Raw genomic sequence first — 17209 nt, 5'->3', positions numbered from 1 at the left:
AAACATACATTCCAAGGATAAGAACATTCGGATACGATTTCATATATAATATCAATTAATTATAATTATTTATAACAATTTAACACGAATACTGCTACTGTATATTTAATTATTATATTTATATTTAACTCTCATTAGTTTTGTGTTATTTAATCTTTCAAATTTTAATCGGTCATTGAATTTATTTATAATTATATATAAAATTGCAACTAATGAGAGTTAATGATTATATCTCGTATTTATTATAAAATAAAATAAGATAAGATAAGATAAGGGGTTTTTGAAATTGGACAAATTTCATTTCATGAAGATATAAATTCGTAACAATAAATTATAATTAAATTGTGTCGCGAAAAAGAGAGATGGGGGGGAGGGGGAGGAGGGGCGGAAAGATAATTCAAAAATAAATTTTATTTCAAATGATATTACATATAATAAGACTTTTCAGTTGCTATTTACAATCGTACAAAGTAAAGTAGAATTTTTTTTTTTTTTTAGCAATTTCGTTTTATTTCTTTTTTCTTCTTTTTTTTTTTTTTTTTTTACTAAAATGATAAATGCTAAGTAATATCACTACGTGTATCACTATGTACGTTTAGGAAATTACAATCTAATGGCAATAGCGATGTTTGCTGCTTGACCTCGATAACGAACAGAGAAAGAAAAAAGAGAAAGTGAGAGAGGAAAAATGACAAATGACAGAAAAAAAAAACAACAACAAGTGTTCGAATTATGCAAAATAGATAATTACAAAATAAAAATATAATAATAATAATATAATCCTATATCGTTCATGATTTAAAATATTTGTGCCGATAATTTGAACTGTTTGTCGTGTAACAAATTAGAAAACAAATAATAAAACAAAAACAATTAATAATTATTCAAATCATATGGAATAAAGTTTGTTATCAATTTAATTTACAGTTACAATTATCGGCACATTTATCACAATTTTTATGTCAGTACGTTTAAGTTAGTTTTCATTTTTTTGTTTGGTTCAAAATTTATGTTTCGTCAAACAAAAACAATAGAATAATACTTTCATATTGAATTATGAATTATTTTGGAATTTAGAACGATTGTGAGGGTATTTAACTAATCGTTGATTTAATCCAAGCGATATTAGAAGATATTTGATCATACAATCTAGGTCTTTCAATTCCTGCTTTAGAACATGCTATTCGCCAACTACCAACTCCTGTTAAGGCCCAAGTTTGAGTAGTAGATTGTAGACAAAGCATTGGACTACCAGCAACTTCTTCCTCCTGATAAATTTCATATTTCAAAAATGATTTTCTTTGTCTTATTTCATTGGGTTAGTATTTTAAAACATTTAAATAAATGAAAACTTACATTGCAATCATCCACAGAATATGCAGGTTCGGTGCAAACGCTGTTCACTGATGCAATGCTAATATTTTCACATTTTTCCATTGCACTATGTCTCAGTTGTACTCTTTGAAGCATATCACCTGAAATAAAAGAAGAAAACGTTTGATTTAAAATTATTCTAAGAATATAAATATTCTGTAAGAAATCAAATCAATGTATGATTGAATCTTAATCAAGTAGTAGGTTTTGTGTCATACATGAAAGTACATTTTAATTCTTGTTAGTTATATAAATATACCAGTTGGTTACGTTTCATACTTATTTCAATATACACACACGTTTATCTAACGTGTTGTATAAATGCTTATTGTTGTGTTACATTGAAATTAACTAGCATCTATTATACAACATTCTCTTTTACTTTATCTTCATATGTGAAAGTATTAATAGATGGAAAAAAAAGGAAACAGTTAACAAACAAATACCTTCGATCTGTCGGATAAAATGATATTTTACGTTCTTACGCAATTGTGGTCTACACAATTGTTTATTTTTTTTTTTTTTAAATTTTAACTAACACATGTTTATATAAACTAAAAAAAATCTAACGATGACGTACGATTTCTAGCCCAACCCAGAGTATTGCATTGAGATGCATTGGTCGATGGTGGATCTTGAGCAGATGGTAGACAAACTGGTCTGACAAAATCTGAATAAGTTGTTACAGGTCTGTCTAATTTTAACAGAACAGTTGTACTTCCTTCTACTGGAGATTTAATCATTCCTACAATCCTACGTTCCTGTTGCCAAGGTGATGTACTTGAAAGACGTACTGTACCTAATCTGGCAGACCATTCTGCTTTTGGTTGTCTATATTAACAAAAATATCATAAACATTGTTTCATTATGATACAATTGATCAATTACATGTATAAGTTTACCCTTGGAAACAGGAAGCAGTTGTAAGTAACCAAGTTTCAGCAATTAGGGTTGCATCACAAACGTGAACCTCTTCCTTAAAAAGTGCTGCATGCCAAGGCCAGTCACCAGGTTCTGCCATTTTACTTAGACCCTGTTTACCTTTATTTCGTAATGCCTGTACTCCACATTCTGAAACCGATAGATACATGAGATTAATGAAAGAAAGAACCAATTATTCTGTTGGTAATTTGTGATTTTGTACCAAGTTCAGAACAACGGATGTACATGACGTCTTTACTTGGACAGGGTGCCCTAACAAATGTTATTTCTGTAGCTGATGGATCTTCCATGTGAACGTATTGTACGTCTTCTTCTTCATCAGTTCTTACCTCGACAGATTGGACACCACTATGAAACAAAAAAATCAAAATTTCAATGACATTTCTTTCATTTATAAAATACAATAATTATACTTACGTATATGTTAACAAAGTACAAAGAGAATTGGCTACAGTTTGAAGCACAGTTTCCATTTCTGTCGCTGGCATAGTGGCGTTCAAATTTTCCGTACACAATTTACCAATTGTACCTTTTTCATTAAAAACAACGTAACCTTCGCTGTTATATTTCGCAGCATGTGGTGTATCCCATGGCTGGGATTTGACTGCTCGTACACTTTGGGACAATGACACTTAAAAAAATGAACCAAATTGTTAAACAAATAAAAAGGAACAATCTAAATGAATGAATATTTTGTACTCACGACAATCTTTTTCGTCGCTTCCATTTGGACAATCCATTTTACCATCACAACGTTTGTTATGGGGAATGCAAGTTCTTCCAACTCCGCAGTGCATATAACCGTCCCGACAATAAGCGCAATTTTTTTCATCAGCCAAATCCGGACAATCGATCACCCCGTCACAAATTCTTGGGGACAAGGCCTTCGATTGAAGGGTTTGCACACATCCTAGAATAACAATAGATCAATTGTTGTCCGATAAAAACAAGGATTGAAGAAAATTACCTGGTTTTGGTCGGCAACTACCAACATCAGCGTATTCGGGAAAATTGGAACAATCCAAGGCTCGTTTGATCCTATCGGGAAGTCTATTTCCACAGCCATTCCAAAATTCACGACAAAAGCTTCTGCAGGGTAATTGCAATAAATCTTCGGGTTCACCGGTTAGACAGGCAGGTTGTAAAACCTGACAGACGAAATCGTATGCTGAACGATAACATTCGGCATCTACTAATTCCCTGATAGAAAATTCAAGTTATCAATGTAAAGTTAACAATGTTAGATGAACCCTTTGATGTAGAAAGTTCAAAACTATCCTATCCTAAAAAAAAAAAATACCTAAATGCAATAACGTCTTCCTCAACATCGATCAAAGAACGGTGTCCCAACATATTCGGATAGGAAGTGATGTTGTATGGAAGATGTTTGCAGTAAGATAATTCTAAACTACTGCATCTTCTTGGTGGTGGTGCTGTTGTAGTTGGTGGAATCGTTGAAATAGTTGTCTGTAGGCTGACTTGTGCGTTTAATGCTGTTAAACTTTCTTGAACCTCGAGACTTTTAGCATCTATCGTTAAATTGGATAAATATTTCGTAGTATTGGGATCGATCTCACGTGATAAAATGTCAACCACATCACTGGTGGTGATCGTTTGATATCGTGGATCAAATCTGACGTCAAAATGAACCACCAAGTCGCGACCCTCCACCCTAAAAATAAAACAAAGTTGGACATGATATGAGAACATTTAGGGGTAGCGGGTAGACTCTGTTTCTAATTGCAACAGAAACTGGGTTTACTTCAGGTATGCGACCCTGCCCTACGCGAGCCTTGATTCTCTCCCACTTCCAATTATTGGGAGAAATCATGTCCTAATTTAAAATCCCACCCATCCACAAAATACTATCCTTCCTATTCCAGTTTAGAAAATATTTGGAAAAATTGCAAAATGGATAGCCTAGTGTATTCGTTTGATGTGAAACGGGAGAATAAATTATTGATGAGAAGAAGGTGGCATTCAAAGCTCGTTCATTCCTAGTGCACATCTCGTCGCGTTTGCTTATGTATGAGCCGTAAGAAAGCAGTCGAGAGGAATCGTGAAAAGGTTTTCTCTAATACCGAAGCGAGATAAATCTCTGGGAAGAACATCGGTTGACTTTCAATTATTCCGTTTTGCAAGAAACTCCATTTGTTCGATTTATTTTTATTCGCTTTTAACTTTCAACCTAAAATCTGGGATATCAGATAAACGTGGATGTAAGTTCTTATTTAATATATTTTATTTTGTTTTTGAAATGATCCATTTTGTAGATCCGATAATGAAGGGTAAATTGTTGAAAACGAACTTACCCGTCGAGTGCTAAAACATCTGAGGCGAGAAATGAAAGTTTGAGCCAACTACGACGGAAAATAAGATTGATACGATCACGATATTCTCGAGATCTAATGCGAAAGGCCTCGGTAGATGGATCTGCCAGTTCCAATGCAAAATAATCTCCCTCGGTAACACGGAAAGTTGCTAAGAATATTTGATCCGCTGGTGTGTCCGATGTTAGGAACGTGTCTGAAACATCATACAACACAACATCCTTAATTAACCATTCCTAAATGACGTTATTATAGGTTTCCAAAAGGATAGATTTCCGAGACTATTAAAATGCTTTACTTACTAATTACCATAATTAGATAGTTCTATGATTAAGGAAATGAGCGCGCAAACGAGACAGAGTCACGTTCTAAGTTTACCTGTTTTTCTTATGAACCTATAATTATATTGTCTCTCCTTCCCGTTTTCTTTTATTTTGATTAATTATTTGTAAAAATGAATAAACAAGTATACGAGTAATTGTTAGGATTATCGTTAGGTGTTTTAAGTTAATTTTCTTTTATGGACCACTACTATCGAGATGAGATTATAAGATGAAAGAATCGAGGACACGCAGGTGCCCGCAGCTACGGTGTCCAAGAGGACTCACCTTTCACCGCAAACTTCGGTCAACGATTTTTCCCTTCATCTTTGTTAGAGAGGCCTCTTTCTTTTTTTTTTTTTTTTTTTGAACAAGAAGAAGAAGAAGAAGTCAGTCCTTATTTTGCAATCAATTTCCCAGCGGCAAGTTTCAAGTTTGCGGTTTCAAGTTTGATACTCGAGATAGTAAAGTCGACCATACAATTTTTAAACCTAAATCGTTGATAGAAAAATACGTGCGAATGGAAACTGAACGGAAACACGTTTTCTAATTATTAATTTGTGCTTTAACCATTTGTTCATAAATAAAATTGTGGAAGGATGACGAGTGAAGTTATACGAGTTCCGGTATTGAAAGTCAACCTGAGGTTCTTCCTCCACTCTTTCTGACCCTCTTCTTACTCTCACCATCATCCTGACTACACGCGCATTCTCCTACCAAGAATCTCTTTCTGTTAGTACGAGTATCAAAATGTTTCAAGGACACTACCCCTCCACTTTAAGGTCGAGGAGAAGTGGTCATAGGCGCGCGTCACTTCGATAACTCGGTCAGACCGTTACCTTTTACTACTTCGAAGACCTTGCTGGACCTAAGATGATGATCCTTCCTCTCCTTCGTGACTCTTAGTTGAACCACGCATGAAATGTATATTTTCATTCATCGTTAAATCAAATATCCTCCTTCCTACTCTTTTATTTTTAAAACATCTTCATATCAAAGAGGGAATTGTATTTATGGTTAGTTTGGTTAGGTTGTCTTACTTACGAAACAAATGTTATTAAAAGTAATTCGTGATTTTTGATTAAACCACGCACGAGATGTACCTTCTTATTGTTTTATTTTTTTTTTATATATATATTACGTGTTAAAACATCTTCATATCAAAGAGAGAATTGCATTTGTTAGGTTACGTTATTAAAAGTAATGAATCTTCATTGAATTAAATGTAGCTATGTAGCTACATTGGATGAAACGGTACTTGAGGGTACTTTACAGGAAAGGAATCCTGCAAAGTAAACTTGGACAGGAAGTTATCTAGTCAATATAAAGTTGTAAGAAGATGAAATAAAAGAAAAAGCAGTCTCGATCAAATGTACGACTACTCATGACTTCCTCGAAGACTCGGTAACTCGGTCAGACCGTTATGTTTGCGTGCTGAAAGACCTCAATGGGCTTTGGCCGCATCACCTTCTTCTTCTTCTTCTTCTTTTTCTTTTTCTTCTTCTTATTATATTTTGCACGCTTATAAGCACACAATACACTTATCGACACGTTTTTGCTTTAACACGTTAGCGTCATTAATAAACTCCTTATTATATACTCGTTGCTTCTGAACATTCTTCTTAACATTTTGATCTACAACGTGTTACTTTAATTTCCTTTCTTGTTTTACATTTGATTTCTTTATTTTTTTTTATTCAACATTTATTTTTAATTGACGGGATTCCCATGAATTTACCGTACGCTTGAAGACTATTATTTTTTTCCGATTGTTCTAAGACGAGTCGGAAAGTGAATTGACTTTTTAATCAGTTACTTATTATAGAGGTTAAATAACTTCATTCAGAATCACACGGTTTAACTTTACAGTTATACTTCAACAAGTGTTTCAATTAAATTCCATGCAACTTACAAGTCAGTCAAACACTTAATAATTGCGTAATGTTGTAACAATTGTTATTCTTTTTCTATTTTACAAAATTATGGTATATCTATTCCATTTAATATATGTTATTGTTAGAAAAATGTTAAATTGTTTTGGACAAAAGGAAACGTCGATCATAGTTCGCGGTTCGTAAGAGGTTCAGACACCGTGAACGCAAACTTCATCGAAAGGGTTTCTCGCTTGAGGAACGCGACGAGAGTCTCTTTGACGACTATGTAATTTCATGCCTTCTAAACCGCATCATGGCTAGGACTACAACCAACAGGAATTGTACATTTTCGTTCAGGTAGAATCTCAACATCGGATTTTATGGTGAAAGCGGTGAAAACGAACACGAATTCGTCTCTTATTTTTTTTATCATCAGTTTAACAACCGATGATCAACAATTAAATTAATGCAGAATAATTTTCATTGGTTCGTTTGTTAATAAAGTTTGAGTGCTTAGTGTCAGTCACAAATGACTGACGTGTCATTTAACGTTTATTCAGTTGTATTTTGATGCAATGAAATTTAGAAAATTGATGTATCATGTTTGAAAAATAATATTGAATGATAAAGATAAAGATAATAAAGATACTTACAGCCAAGATATATTGAAACTCCAGAAAATAGAAGGAAGAATAAGAAGGCAGCCAGAACGCAGCAACCACATCTGTATTGACCACCAAGTTTCCTTGTGAATCTGATGTCACTGTCCGAAGACAAGATTGAACTTGGTGTACCAGCTCGACTGAATCTTCTTGTGCTAACCGTGCTCACCGAGATCTGCGGATGATCGCGAACAATGCTGTGAAATTTCTTCAAAGTATACATCGTTATTATGATCACTTTATAAAATAATATTCAAGTATGCGTGTATTTTTATATACATGTGCAGAATTGTATCATTCGATGACGTATAATGATTATCATGAATTATTTGAATCCTCATGCAAAATGATGCATCTGATAGACACACCATAAGAGTCGTATTTCATAGTTGAAAGAAATAATAAATTATGGTAGGATAAATTTACGAGGTAACCAATGAAATGTAGAACGTTGCCGATGATTTTCATCTTAAATTACTCCCTCGAGTTATATATATATATATATATATATATACATAGGTATATTATACCCTATAGCGAAATTTGTCGTTACGAAATCGAAATGCAATGGTGGAAGACATCGAAGTGAAGTAGCAACGTGGGCGCATGACGAAATACTTCTTTCTCATTCCATCGTTTGAAAGAAATTTTACAGAGGTTCCCAGTGTAGACACGAATCTTATTAAATGATCCTCTTTTGCTTTCTACTACAGTGAAATAGCAAATTATGCAATCATAGTTATTTAATAATATCGATTGTTAAAAAAAAAAAAAAAAAAAAATAGGAGATTTCAATCTTAATCAAATTAATTCAACAACATTCCAAATTGAAGATTCGTATCTTGAGAATAAAATCAAATAAAAAATATTGTTCATTTTTTTTATTAACAATTCGATGAAAGATAATTTTTCTGTTTAGTATCGAACAATAATCACAAATCACAAAAGCAGGAAACGCCTTGTAACGTACACGAGTGTCAGAGCCTGTAATTATGCGATTAGCCGTGTAATTGTCCGAATCGTAGTTTATGCAGGCGCATATCCGCGCTTTAAACCGATCGACTCCGATCGAAACTCTTGCTTGTGTGTTGTGACATGTAAAACTCTCTCTCCTTTCCTATGTGGTTAAAATATACTCATATACTAGTATTTTTATCCGTATGTATGTGTGTGCATACAGAGTGTATTATCCAAAACACGTGAGACCTAATTCAGAAGTTAATAAAAATTATTATAAAAAAAAAAAATAAGCAAACAAAAAGTAATTCAATGAACACGTGTTCTACGATAATATTTTAACCTTATTTCAAAGTAACACGTCACTTTTAGCAATGCTATAATACTTTGCATATATATATAGAGTTATTTCAAATTTTACACACACTGTATATTATTCAATTATTTATCAAAAATAATGATATTAGATAAAAATATATTGAAATAATTCAAGATAAATGTAATGCGTTGTTTTAACAATAATATGATAATAATTTGTTGGTTTTTTTGTGTGTGTGTGAACAACCCAGTAGATTTACAGAAATAGTTACCCATAGTTACCCTCTCTCCCCATAAAACCTAACTTGCAAATCTATGAGAGTAAGCGTCCGTATAATCGTCGCTGTGCAAATGCGCGTGCAATTTACGTTAGCAACTCGCGATTAATGCAACTTCTCTTTCTAATGCCTTTCTTCTCTATCTAGCCCACGCGACGAATAGATAAACGAACAAACACACACACACACACACAGATATACATGTGTATAGAAAGAGAGGGCGTAGGCCTCCCTGTTCAAATGTTACGCTTGGCTCACGCTCTATGGTATATGGTGTATGGTGTACATGCTGTAACAACCGAAGAATCGCACCTTTCTTTCCATCGACTGATGATGATGAAGATGATGAGGATGATGATGATGATGATGATGAGTGGGCTAGTTCTAAAGTTCTTTTTATTATATCCTTTTGTTAAAACGAAATGTCACGAGTTTTACTCAACTTCGATCCATTTTATTCGATTGAGTTTCTATGGGAAAATGCATTCTCTTCCTTTGTGGAAGTTTCATAAGGATGATTTCTATTTGATTCCAAGGACGATATTCTTTTACTTGACCTTTTATTCAACATTATAAAATGACATTTCTCTATTATAGGTTGATAAAACCCACCATGAATTTTTTTTAGTGTTCGTAGAAAATTGTTTTATGTGTGATTACAAAATTCATTTGATTATTGATACTTAAATTAATTTATTTTTAATATGCATTATTTATTCTTTTAACACGTTTCTTGTGTACAATTCATGGATGTAATTTTTATTTTTGTATTTAAATGATCATATATTGATTCTTCTTAGAATAATCATGAATATCGTTAAGATCGGTAAAGTAAAAGCGAATAAACGAGTAAAGAGAAACGAATAATGTTTGTGAGAGGAGAAACCGATTTTCTCACGCCAGTTTATTATACTAAAGGCTTGCATTACACGATTTGCAAAATAAACGGAAATGGTATTAGCCTTTTTGTTGTTGTTGTTGTTGTTGTTGTTTGACGGAAATGATTATTAATTTAACTATTGAGAATTGAGATCATTTCCGTACTTTTGTAACTGATCAAACTATATTTAATTTTATAAACTGATTAATTAATTATAGAAACTTAATCAATGTATCGATGCAAAAATTAGAAAATAAAATTAACATATCGTGTAATGAAAAGGTCATTAACATTTTCCTATTTAATTAAACGAGTTTTATTAGAAATGTATCAAACGATTTCGTGCACGTTTGAATATTTTTCAAGATTAATGAGAAATCGGCATGATATTATCATCTTAAAAATGCAAACCTGAAAATCTACTAGACTGTAACCTAACTAAACATACCGGTGAAACGGTTTCTGTTCGTATCTTCTGACTCGATTTTGTTTTCTCCGAGAGATATCGAGAGCACGAACTTTATGAACGAAGTCTATCCTTTCCGTTTAGACGATAGATATAATTTTAATTAAAGCTTAGAACGCTACCGATCATGCTCCATGATCGAGTTTTGTATAAATCTTATGTAATAAGTTTAACGATCCAAAAGAACCTCTTTTACCGAACAATGGTGCACATATTACGAAAGTCCAATGAAAGTTCGTGCACAAAGACTTTTGCATTGTAGTTGCTCGATTCTAAGATAGTATTCAAACATTTTATTGACTTCAATTAATCTGATTGATCAGGTAAACAAAAAAAAAACAAAAAAACACAAAGATTCATACTAAACAAAAAAAATCTTGTTTATTTAAGAAGATTCATTTTCTACGTGATATTTTACCAGTTATCTATCCATTACAAGAAACAACAAGGTATCTCGTGATTCTCCGTAATAGAACTGAAAGGTCATGTGACCTGATCTTCAGCAAAAGAAAGGATTCCTCATGACGAAAGACGTTTTCTGACTAAAGAAAAAGGTTTAGCATAGATTACCGCCAAAAAACAAATCACCCTTATGTCCTAAATTCTTGAATTGATAAAAAGTTAGAAAGAAGTGCATGGATGTTTAACGATGATAAACAATTTATTTAAAATATATTCAATTTCGTGATCGGTGAAAGCTTGGCAAAGTGTGTAGCCAATCGTAAATCAAATTGCCAATTACAATTGGAAATAATCATGTTGACTTTCAAGAGTTAATGCGAAGAAAGAACGTAGAAGAAAAATATCATCGTGAGGGTCTCCTTTTCGAAAGTAGATTTCAATGTCAGTAAGTGTAGAATCTAGTATCTAGTCGATGGTAGAAATAGATTAAAGTGTTAATAGACTAAACGTATACCTAACTATGCTTCCTAATGGACACGGTCAATGACTTCAAGGCCGACATAAAAATTTCAATCTTGCTCGATTTATTATTTTTCAATGTTTTTAATGACTTTCGTGAAAGTTCATTGAATCGATTAACTTCTAAATACATTTTATTACTTACAATATTTCTCAAATGTTTATTATGTTTATTTAGAAGATATAATAAAAGTACTTGTGTGCATGAGTGTAAAACAACTCACCCTACGGAAGTTGTACATTTATCATAGTCATCTCGACTCACTCGACGTCATCCTATGAACTTTTTTACGACTCACAAATAAATGCAAGACTCGTCCTCGACTCGAACCATCACGGTTTCCCGGAAACCCAATAGGATTTATAAGGGTCTTTCCTTGGAATACATACTAATCATTTATACATCTTGCAAAAGGTATCAAAGTTTCAGTTCACAGTAGTCAAACTTTCTCTAAATGACAAAAAAATGGAATGTGTCAGAGCTCCCCCTTGACTTACTTGACTGTTACTACCGTTACTTCAAACAACACCAGGTTAACCTGCCTTTCGAAAAGAACGAGAATCTAGGAACAAGTTTTGCTCGCCTTAAATTACACTCTACCCGTTTCCGAAGTCCCCCTCCCCCTCTTCCTCCCCTCCTCGCCCCGTCACACCCCTCGCGTATGCATGTAACGATCGTCCGACACTCGTAAACTCGTAGCCTTCTCGGTCCACTGATTCGATTCTAGTAAACACCATAATGCTTTCTTCACCCCCGTACCCTCCCCTCGTCACCAAAAGAAAGAATAAAAAAAAAAGAACCGTAAAGAAAACACTATGTCCAATTAAAAATCGTTAGACAAAGTAAACAGGTATAAAATGCAAGTATTTACTTTCCACTTCTTGGAAATAACTAACAGGTCTTTTAAACATTCATCATTCGTTCAAAATTCTTAAATCTGATAGATCCTTAAATGAAGAGAAAATAAACTACTTTTGTATTGAAAAATGTTGATTGGATAAAATACTTTTTCTCAAGTTTGATCGAATCTAAAAAAAAGTCATAAACTTTCATTACTATCGTAATGATTTCCGCATAGAATGGAATCAATTGAATAATTATAGAAAATTGTGTTGATTTTGAAAAGAAAATAAAATAAAATAATAAATTATTCATTTAATTACTTTTGAACTTTTGCCAACATGGTGGCGGCAATTTAAAAAATGGGGCCTTACTCCTAGTGACGACAAATTGAACTAATGTTTGTTTGTTTGAACGTACAGAATTTTCCGGTAGACCTAAACAGGGATCAGGTAGCAAATAATTTGTTGAGAGAATAAAATTGACAATCGACGAGTGACAATTCCTCGTCTCCGGTGTTTGGAATGTCAATCGGCTTGATCGAGTGTCGGTAAGAGGTTTAACGGTAAATCGGTGAAGAGAACAGATGACAGCCCAACCCAACTCCAACTGAAAGAGCCAATAAACTGAGTTCAACGTTAACGCATCGTTCTCTATTCCGGTCAGCCTAGTTCTTCGTTTCTCAAAGCTCCTAAGGCGAGTGCGTAGGTATTCAACACACGCTCTTATACTCATTCAGGGTCAATGGAGAACAAGGTCGATCGGATAGAAGGTTTCGGAGACCATTTTAAGGTTTCCAAGAAAACAGAAACGAGACTCGAATTTTTTTCCTTTTTTTTTTTTTTTTTGATTTTTTGGTTAGAATCTTCTTGAGTGTATCATCCAACTCAAAAGTATTAGGATTCTTGAACAACATTCAAATTTGTATAATTCAAAGAGGATACGTTTGTAAATTAGAATCTTCTTTGAAACAATTTGCATCCAATCGTGATCTTCCTACTCGTAATAGTAATTGTCAATAGAAGTTAAGTATGCACAGGAGTTTGGTTTATTACCAGACGTATATCTAATTCCCTTGAGTCCAGACTGCCAGACCGCAGAAATAATTCAAAGAATATGCGCCCAGAACAGGTTGTTTCGTTTCTTATAACACCAAGACAACAGATTCCATTAACCCTTTTTGTAACTTTATTTTTCTTACATAAATTTATTTGAGTTATCTGTAAATTTGATTGAAAATAAAAATAAAAAAAAAGAAAGAAATGTAGTTATGCGTGATTTTGCAGTAAACGTAGCTACACTCGAAAATAAGTAAGATTTACGAAAGCGTTGATCTTTGTTCTTGACATTTCCCTGCTAAATACGGAGACTTAGGATTGTGCAAAAAGATTAGTTAGAAGGTCACAACAGTCAGTAGTTCCCTGCTTGGCTTACGTTTCTAAAAATAAATATAGTTTTTAAAAGTCTACCAAAGTTTAATCTTATAGCTGACGCGAATTATAGATAAATTCTACAAAGTATTCTTACAGAACAAACCAACATGTTTTCAAAATTCAATTTTGTGCTTATCAAAAAAAAAAAACAATTATTTTCATTTTCTAATACAAATGATTAATGATATTGTAATTATTTGAACAAACAAGAAGGAGGATATTAAAATCAATGTCGTCATTGAATGAAAATTATTTAAATGCTACGATTATTATCACAAATTCCACGAAAAGCAATATACTATATATATATAAAAAAAATAATGTTAGGGGAGGGGAGGGGAGGTAAATAAAAGGAAGAAACGATCGTAAGAAAATTGCAGGCGTAAAATCCAATAATAACGCTTCCGTGCTCAGGTTTTACGTCTTTCACGAGAAACAGAAGGTGCATTTCCGAGACGACGATTTCGCAGACGACTGTTAAGAATATTTTCGCACGAGGTCCGAGCATCTAATTAACGTTGCTGGCGTATCTCTTACAGAACAAAAAAGAGAAAAAAACGAAAAAGAAAAAGAAAAAGAAAAAAAACACATTCTAATGCACATAAACATAGATAGTTAATGAGAAAATAAGCAACTGAAAGAACGTAGAAAGTGTGCCAGATTCGTGTCTCTCACCTTTGAATCCCACGAACTCTTCCTCTTGTGTTCCATCGTGACGGTCATCTTCAAAAATTGTTTCACTTCTTGTTTTTAGATTTTTTTTTTTTTCTTTTTTTCAAAATTTCTTTTTCCGTCAACGTCCCTCTGAGAGGTCCTCATTCGCGAATGAAATCATCAACCTCATTTTTTTTTGTTTCCTTTGATCACCTAACACTAATGCATAAATTGCATATGTTTTTTATACTCCGATTCGCACACTGCACCAAACACCTTGTGCTCTTCTGTTTCGTCGAATGTAGAAATCCTTTTAGGAAGCAGATCGAATCGATGCCGTTGCGCTTTGCTTCTTCTTCTTCTTCTCCTTCTTCTTCTTCTTCTTCTTCTTCTCACGATCTTGTTTTTCTTTTCTTATTTAATTTAGAGAAAAGAAAACGACGTCTGATGATGCCAGAGTGGGGGAAGAGAAGTTGCTCATTCGTACTGTAAATTATATGCGAAATTTCTATTATTATCGGACTTAATGAAATGAATCGATAAATTTGAAAAAAAAAGAAAACAACATCAACAGGTACTACTGTGATGCACATTCGTGACCAATGTGTGGTGTATCTTCTTCGTGGTAAGAGTAATACGATGTAATACGATATCACGGAACTTTAGATGCGTGTGCAGGTTCTTGACACTGTCAACCATGATTTAACACACTGCATTTTTTTTATTCAAAGCGTGAAAACTAAACGCAAGGGATTTAATCCTACAAAAATTCTTTCTTTTTTTTTTTTTTTTTTTGAATGTGCATGTAAAACTTACAATTACAGGGATAAAGAAATAAAATAAAACAAATGTTTGAAATTATACTTAGAAAGAAAGTATTCACTCACTGAGAAATATTGAAGATCCCAAAGAAAAGTGCACACTGTGTTTATTTTCAAATCCTTTTCGAAATAATTACAGACACTCGTTGAAATTTGACTTGGCAAAAGTGTCCCAGAATCTTGTCAACTTTCGAGTACTTGACCCAATTAACAAGAGTCCATTAAAAATCAGTGGCCTATGTGAAAACTCATTAAGATCAGACCGGTTATAGGTGCACGATAAAAATGGACACCTGTAAACCAGCTGCTAACATGTAAGACGATACTAATCGACGTACTTGAATGTTTTAACACCATTGATAAATAATGAAATTAACAGTATAACAAGATGAACACACAAACTAACAAACTGTGATTGATGAGGAACAAGTTTGATGAAAAGTTTAGTGGTATTAGTTTCGTATTTTCAAGACAATTGTTAAGATATGTTCTATCGTGTTTTAAGGAACGGCCAATTTCTGTTGAAGTCGATGAAATTGGAGTCTGTGCCCACGAGCCGGGAGATTGTCTAGAACGAAGAGAGAACGGAGCCAGAGGACTGCTGCTTGCCGTTCGCTCGCTCACTCGTGGATGCACTTTCACGTCATTACCGGTTCTACACAGCACGACGTGTTCTACTCCCTCCCCGAAACTACTGAGGGCACGTTTATGAAGCTGTCTGGAGCAAGGACGATTCTTAAGAGGGATTCGATTTGTCACATTTTCAATCTTTCACGGCATAATATCCATCAAATATTTTTATGGATTTCATGTATATTAAACATTACTATTTTACATCTTATTACTATGTTAATAGGTTGAAGAAACATCTCATTCCCATATCATATCTCAGGGAGTTTCCTGACACCATGAGGATTATCAATACTCAACAGTGGCTTGTGTAGAACATTTTCAATTTTATTATTTATTTTTTATACAATTAAGTCTTATTTATTATAAAACAAATCAGATCTATATTTTTAAAATGTATAACAATAATATAATAATGCAGTAAATGTTAAAATATATCCCAAAAATTAGACTTCTATTTTTTATTTACCCAAAATCGTGCCACCTACTATGACGTCATGTGTTCCTATTACAATATAAATTTTTCGACAAAATTTTCGAAATTTTCTCAAAAATACAGATTTGTAACAGGATCACATGATGTACGAGGAAGTGGCACGATTTCGGGTAATTCCTGGAAATGAGGTTTCTCAGAATTTCGAAAATTCTTGGAAATGAGGTCAAGTTCCGAGAATTTTCGACCTTAATAACCTCATTTCCAAGAATTTCCAAAATTCTGAGAAACCTCATTTCCAGGAATTACCTGAAATCGTGCCACTTCCTCGCACATCATGTTATCCTGTTACAAATCCCGATTTTCGAGAAAATTTGAAAATTTTTGTCGACAATCGAGATTTGTAACAGGATCACATGATGTGCGAGGAGGTGGCACGTTTGATCCTTTTTTAAATATTTTTTAAATCCTGATTTTCAGTTTTTTAAAGATTTGCATATTTTATTTGCTCGAACAATTAGTAACAAAGTAATACAACTTACCTTGATGTTACGATTTTGTAATTTTGTTTCTGTTTGGGGGTTTTAACAATAATTTTAACTAATTGTTTGATTGAATTTAAATATATTTTATTAATTTTAATCTTGTACAGAAGGTTTTTTATACATTTGTTTAATGTAGATCTGATTTTTGAAAATAAATGAACTAACAAACGTAGTACATTGTTTCTAAGTCTAAAATATGTGATGATTAATATACAGGGTATCCATAAATTATACATCAACGAGCAAAGATTTGATCTTAATTTGCTCAAAAATTCATCTTTGTAACATGACCTGAACGGGAAATTTAGTGTCAGTCATTAATGACTGATGTGGGCATTCAACGTGTTAAAAAACCTGTAAAACTATTTCAAAAATATTTTATACAGCATTAATTGTTATATTCAACTATTGCATTCAACGTGTTCATTTATATTTTTGTACATTTTAAAAGCATTCAAATGATATTGAAATTATTGTGAAAGTTAGGATGATAGTTTGATGATGATATGCATGAACATTAATTCTATGGT

The 17209-nt window shown here is 33.1% G+C and overlaps 1 protein-coding gene across 3 annotated transcripts; it reads right to left on the bottom strand.

The window, feature by feature from the left end:
• Positions 1-393: 393 nt before the first annotated feature.
• On the bottom strand, positions 394-15615 carry LOC107068853 (atrial natriuretic peptide-converting enzyme). 3 transcript variants are annotated; one of them, XM_015325656.2, is made up of 13 exons: positions 15138-15615; positions 14272-14736; positions 7494-7710; positions 4629-4842; positions 3617-3988; positions 3284-3516; positions 3020-3226; positions 2734-2947; positions 2519-2664; positions 2277-2445; positions 1955-2205; positions 1357-1475; positions 394-1268 (listed from the first exon to the last, which is right to left on the bottom strand). In XM_015325656.2, exons 2-13 carry the CDS (start codon positions 14317-14319, stop codon positions 1095-1097), a joined length of 2364 nt encoding a protein of 787 aa, XP_015181142.2. In that variant the 5' UTR covers positions 14320-14736; positions 15138-15615; the 3' UTR covers positions 394-1094. The 3 variants fall into 3 exon arrangements, with proteins under 3 accessions (XP_015181142.2, XP_015181144.2, XP_089031917.1); XM_015325658.2 differs by having other exon boundaries at positions 7494-7677; XM_089175791.1 differs by lacking the exons at positions 14272-14736; positions 15138-15615 and adding an exon at positions 11547-11894 and having other exon boundaries at positions 7494-7677.
• Positions 15616-17209: the final 1594 nt, after the last annotated feature.

The sequence above is a fragment of the Polistes dominula genome, unplaced genomic scaffold, assembly GCF_049000335.1.
Source record: "Polistes dominula isolate Pdom_NZ unplaced genomic scaffold, Pdom_raw_medaka contig_19, whole genome shotgun sequence".
NCBI lineage: Eukaryota > Metazoa > Arthropoda > Insecta > Hymenoptera > Vespidae > Polistes > Polistes dominula.
This window is presented reverse-complemented; position numbering and strand designations above follow the sequence as displayed.

What these genes read in the sequence shown, in the direction of transcription:
- LOC107068853 (XM_015325656.2), bottom strand. Translation starts at nt 14,319, where the DNA reads ATGACCGTCACGATGGAACACAAGAGGAAGAGTTCGTGGGATTCAAAG. An exon ending in GATGTTTTAGCACTCGACGG is followed by an intron (nt 3,989 to 4,628) that starts GTAAGTTCGTTT and finishes TTTTATTTTTAG; the next exon opens with GGTGGAGGGTCGCGACTTGG. An exon ending in CATCCGTTGTTCTGAACTTG is followed by an intron (nt 2,446 to 2,518) that starts GTACAAAATCAC and finishes TATCGGTTTCAG; the next exon opens with AATGTGGAGTACAGGCATTA.